The sequence below is a fragment of the Varanus komodoensis genome, unplaced genomic scaffold, assembly GCF_004798865.1.
Source record: "Varanus komodoensis strain SLA01 unplaced genomic scaffold, ASM479886v1 scaffold7_1, whole genome shotgun sequence".
Classification (NCBI taxonomy): Eukaryota; Metazoa; Chordata; class Lepidosauria; order Squamata; family Varanidae; genus Varanus; species Varanus komodoensis.
The window spans coordinates 10,417,829-10,423,828 of NW_025336479.1; the positions used below are offsets into that span (position 1 = coordinate 10,417,829).

Sequence of the window (6,000 nt, forward strand, 5' to 3'; positions counted from 1 at the left end):
AAACTATAAGAGTATTAGCTTTGAATGTTAAAGGCTTGGGGAATGTAATTAAAAGGGAAAAAGACTTGAAACCATAATAAATATAGATAAAGCAGACATTGGCGTTTCAAAAGAGACATTAAAAAAAGGATGGGGTTAATGAGTTAAAAGTATCATGGTTGAATATTTATGAGAAAGCATATAGGAGTTCTAAGTCAAGGAATGGCAACTAATTTATCTAAGTTATTTATTAACTAAGATTACTAAAATAAAGACAAAAAGTACAAAAAGAACTGAGAGATGAGAAGTATACCTTAATGTTGATTCATCTATGAAAATTAGATTTTTTGGTGCACTACAATTTAATAATAAATCAATTATACTCAGAAAATTATGCAATTGTGATAGTGAATGATGGTATAACAGAACAACTATCCCTAGTCTGAGGTACTAGACAGGGATGCCCTTTCTTTCTGATATTGTTTGCTTTCATTATAGAACTTCTAGCAAATAGTATTAGAAATGATAATTTAATAAAAGGTATAGGACCTGAGAATAAAATTAACTTATTTGCAGATGATAGTTTATTAACAATAAGGGATCCAGTTAAGATTATGGACCAGATGAAAATACATTTAGCAGAATTTGAAGAGATGAAGAGCAAGTTAGAAGTTAAGATACATAAAGCTATTAAGTATTTAAGTATAAATATTACAAAAAACTTGCAATGTTTAAAAGAAAATAATTTTGATAAATTAAAATATGAAATGAAGAAAATTAATGGATTTAGAAACATTGGTTATTGTGGTTTGCTAGAATAGCAGCTCTATTGAACAAATATTGAAGAAACTCTAATGGCAGAAAGAGAAGAGGAACTAAAGAGCCTCTTGATGTGGATGAAGGAGGAGAGCACAAAAGTTGGCTTGAAACCCAACATTAAGAAAACTAAGATTATGGCATCCGTTCCTATCACTTCCTAGCAAATAGATGGGGAAGAAATGGAGGTAGTGACAGATTTTATTTTCCTGGGCTTCAAGCTAACCACAGACGGGGACTGCAGCCAAGAAATTAAAAGACGCTTGCTCCTTGGGAGGAAAGCTATGGCAAATCTACACAGCATACTAAAAAGCAGAGATATCATCCTGCCGACAAAAGTGTGTATAGTCAAGGCTACGGTTTTCCCAGTTGCGATGTATGGCTGTGAAAGTTGGACCATAAGGAAGGCTGAGCGCCTAAGAACTGAGGCCTATGAATTATAGAGACAACTCCTGCAAGTCCCTTGGACTGCAAAGTGATCAAACCAATCAATCTTAAAGGAGATCAACCCTGACTGCTCTTTAGAAGGCCAGATACTGAAGATGAAACTCAAATACTTTGACCACCTAATGAGAAGCAAGGACTCACTGGAGAAGAGCCTAATGCTGGGAACAATTGACAACAAAAGAAGAAGGGTACGGCAGCGAATGAGGTGGCTAGATGGAGTCACTGAAGCAGTCAGCATGAGCTTAAGTGGACTCCGGGGGATGGTGGAGGACAGGAAGGCCTGGAGGAATGTTGTCCATGAGGTAGCAATGGGTCAGACACAACTTCGCAACTAACAACAGCAGCAGCAGCATTTAAAATGAAGATTTTACCTAAGAATAATTTCTTGTTTATGCTGTTGCCAATTAAGATAACAGAGAAAAATTCAAAAGAATAGCAAAATATATTTTGTAATGGGGATAAAAAACAAGGATTAATAAAAAAAGATATTATATATCCCAGAAAACAGGAGGTTCACATACTCCCAATGTGAAGTTTTAATATCTAGCAAATCAAATAAAGTATATACCATATCTTATACTACAGCCTGGTAAGATAATATGGGATAAACTAGAATGTCAAGATGCAAAGGGATCCTTACTAAATATTTTTCTTCAACTGGGCAATTAAAACATTGTTTAAAGGATAGGAAACCCCCTTTTTAAGAATGTAGTCAGAATATGGAATAAATATAGAGATATACAAGCAGGGACTGAAAAAACAGGAATTATCTTCTGGAGCGCGGGCCTGTTGTAGTACAGGCTTCTCCTGCTAGGTGAGTGGAACTCATCTTCATCAGCGTACCCAGCTGAGTTGTTGTAAGAGGCTATGTTCCAAAAAAACTTCAGGGAGGTTTTTTTTGGAAACTCTTTCAGTGCGTTTGCCTATTTTGTGATGGCTGATTTACATGAATAAGGCACAGCGGTGAAATTTTATTCAAAAAACAGCATGACCCTTGTGCCCCACCCTCCCTGTTCACCTGATCTCAGCCTGTGTGACCTTTTATTGTTTCCCTGAATGAAAAAGTCTTCAAAGGGAAACATTTTGCTAATATGGAAGAGGTGAGACCAAACAACAGCAGAAGCACTAAAGGGCATAAAAATCAACGAGTTCAAAACCTGTTTTGTGCAATGGAAAAAACATCTCAGTATGTGTACTTCATCAAACAGAAAATACTTTGAAGGTGACAGAAGTTTGAACATGTAGAAGCGAATACGTGCTCTTTAATAAATAAATTCCTAGGGTTTTGGAGTCCCCCCCTTGTGCTTGTCCCATCAATTTCAGCAGTATATCCAATTATAGAATTGGAAGGATTTCCACAGAATTTGAGGAATAATATGGGGGAAATACTGAAGAGTAAACATATTTTTAGGTTGAAAGACTGGTTAGAGAAAATGAAGAGCAAAGAATGATAAAGGCAATATTAGGAGAGAGTAATGTAACTTGGAATAATTTACTTCAGTTAAACCAATGGGCTAAAGATCGGTTTAAGAAAAATGGTAGAGAATATACTAAATTTGAAGATATAATTATACAGAGAGAAAAACAAGATAATATGTGGATGAAAGGAATGACGAGATGCCAAGGCATAAGGGACAGCATACAAAAGTTTTAAATAAACAAAAATAAATAAATAAGTAAATAAGTAAAATTCTAGCATATTATTATAAGGGAAGGAGCAATGCAATCCTCTCGAAGAGTTTTGGGAAATAGATTTAAGAAGAAATTTTAGTAATGAGGAATGGAATCATATGTGGGATAAGCGGATTTTAAAATGTATTTCAATAAGAATTAAAGAAAACTTCTTAAATTAGTTTGGAAATTGTACTTAACTCTGGTTAAATTGAATTACATTAGTAATAAATATTCCAATATACGTTGGAGATGTAACTAGGAAGTGTGTACATATTTCCATATGTGCTGGGACTGTAAGTTCATTTTATTTATTTATAGTTTATTTAAAACTTTTGTATACTGTCCCATCACAAACGTCTCAGGACAGTATTTTAAAAACTGGGAAATGGTTTTCAAAGAAATTAGTAAAATATTGGATCTAAAATTGAAGTAGACCCTAGACTAGCATTTTTCTAACAAAATATTAAAGAGTAGTTGACAAATTTACTAACAACAGTAAGATTAATAGCAGCAAGGAACTGGAAAATAAAAGGTTATTATCAAATAAATGACTGATATACAGAAGTTTGGAATACAGGCATTAATGATAAGTTAACTTGCAATATTAAATGAAAAAAGGTTTGATATGTAAAAATAATTTAAAAGATATTTTAAAGGTATTTAGAGACCATTTATTGAATATGTTTTAATAAAGGGAAGGGGTGTGAGCCATCACAAGATTCAATGCAGTTCTGAAAGGAAGCGGGAGAACAGCAACCTGACGGAATAAATTGTTTTACATTAAGTAGCATTATCTGTTGGTCCTGGTGGTCATAGAACTGCTATTATTGTATTGTTTAAATATATTTACCATTACTATTTTATTAATATTGTTTCATATTAACACATCCGGGGAAAAATTAAAAGGATCCCCTTTTATAGTCTATCATGGCCACATAATAAATGTTAGTGATGATACATGTTTTTCATAAAAGCTTTAGAAAACTACTTACAACCTGAGAGGCAGTGTGATGTAGTGGTTCAAGAGTTGGGCTGGAAACCTGGAAGATCTAGGTGCTAGTCTCCATTTGGCCATCAGGCTCACCAGATGACCTTAGGCCTGTCACATGGAGGAGTGGAGCACTATAAGCTGCCTTGGGTTTCTCACAAGAGGAAAAAGGAGGGATACAAAAGTACTGTAACAATAATCTAATCTTTTTAAGACTGTCCTAGTTATGCATTGCCATTTGTGCTGAACTGAACTGAACGTATACAGTAATTGAACTCACCAGACAACCCACCAACATTTGCCCAGTTCATTCTGGTGAGGAAGATATTGTCTAAACGAGCCACTTTTAACCTGTGGTGAAGACAAGACTTATTACTGAATTTATCAGTTTTAGGTCACATGCCTTCTGACTACCCAAACACAATACTTAATTTTGCTTACTTGTGCTCTTGCATAAGGCGCTGCACTCCTTCTCCACAGTTGAAGAGATACCTGAAATGAAACATTGTACAGAGATATAGTTATTAAAAGACTTCAACCAGGGATGTGCAGAAGGCAGAACTCTAGATGTTGTGAATTTCAACTGCTGATATGGTCAATGGTCAGGAATGATAGAAGCTGAAGCCCAAAGCATCTGGAGATTTATTTTTTACCACCTGACTTAGACCAAAGCTAAGATTTCAGGCAGACTGCATACTTGTGATTTGTGCCTTGCTTTTATCAGAACCCTAAGCTCCACCAACCATAATGAGCTGCAAGACAGCAGCTGGGGAGAAGGAAAACATATCTTAAATGCTCAAGCCACTAACTTGCTTCTAGTGCCAGAACTAAGCTCATAGTCCAATCACACCAATCTCTCCTCCTAGTTTCCTCTTCTCCAAGGTTTCTTCCATCATAGCATCCTAACTTAGAAAGGGAAAGGGAACCTTCTGTTAAAACACTAACCCTAATTGTTAAAACAATTAGAAGGCTGAAATCTTTGGTGAACTACTACAAATCATACTGAAATCAAACAATACTCTAATCTACCTTCAATCCAGTCCTAACTTGGAGTGCCTCAAGATGAGATTTTTACTGTCTCATTCACAGAATTTTTCAAAGATCTTTACAACTTCATCTTCCACTTGCAACCTCTTTTTCCCCTTACATAGATAATTCATTAAAAAGAAAAGATGATATAGCTGCACAAAACTTCTAATTGATAGTCCTAGGAGCCCTTTCTCAAGAAGTACCTTTACAGGCCCTCTTTCATGACTAAATGAGGGCCAGCATTAGGGTTACAACTGGAGCCAAAATCATAAAATAGACACTGTTTTAAGAAAACTGTTTTACTGAACTCTCTGAAACAAGAAGTCATTCTGCAGAGGATTACTGGGTATTCCAGCACAGCCTATCAAGGTTGGTGTGCATATGAAAGGAGTTAATCTGAAAAAGACATAAAGCCAGGTTACATCCAATCTTGCACTAACCTAAGTCCCATTCATTTTAATTGGTTTAGTCTGAGCAAGACTAGCATTGGATATAGCCCCCCAGCACATGCACTCTACAAAACATGGTGTGGGGTGTGCCAGTCATAATGCAGGAGACGATGGATGACAGCCATATTCGAGGAACTACTTCGAGGACGGCCTGTCTTCCTAAACCTGAGACCGCAGTGAGCGGAGCCACCCACTTAGCAGAGAAGCTCCGCGGGAAAGGAAGCGCCACCAGAGCCCGGCACGAACCGTCACCGCCGTTAATTCGGCAATTCTGCGGCGCCGAGAGAAGAGCCACGCCTGCTGGAACCAGGCGAGGAGAGAATCTGATCCCACTGACCGGTTGTACTCGGAGAACACGTAGAGCGCGGCTCCCACATCTCGCGCCCCCGCCGCCACCACCTGCACGAAGACGGTGCGCGGCCCTTCGCGCTCAGAAGCGCCCGGGAACCCGAGGCGCTTCTCGCGCAACCGCACGTGCCGCAGCGAGTCCTTCGACGGCCGCTGGCGATGAGGCGCGGGGACGCCGCCCCCTCCAGACATGGCTCTGACCGGCAAGCACAGCAACCGCCTCCACATCCAGCCACTATCAGCGGGACACACGCGGGCACCGCACGGCTG

At 38.1% G+C, this 6,000-nt stretch overlaps 1 protein-coding gene across 1 annotated transcript in view; it reads right to left on the bottom strand.

Annotated features, from left to right (window-relative positions):
• The window catches only part of ELAC2 (elaC ribonuclease Z 2), a 29,013-nt gene extending 23,013 nt beyond the window's left edge, over nt 1–6,000 (bottom strand). The window contains exons 1-3 of the mRNA XM_044453817.1: nt 5,720–6,000; nt 4,346–4,396; nt 4,185–4,255 (exon numbers count right to left, since the gene is read on the bottom strand). Of these exons, the coding sequence (XP_044309752.1) occupies nt 4,185–4,255; nt 4,346–4,396; nt 5,720–5,958 (361 nt within the window). The 5' untranslated portion in view covers nt 5,959–6,000. The remainder of the gene's footprint in view (nt 1–4,184; nt 4,256–4,345; nt 4,397–5,719) is intronic.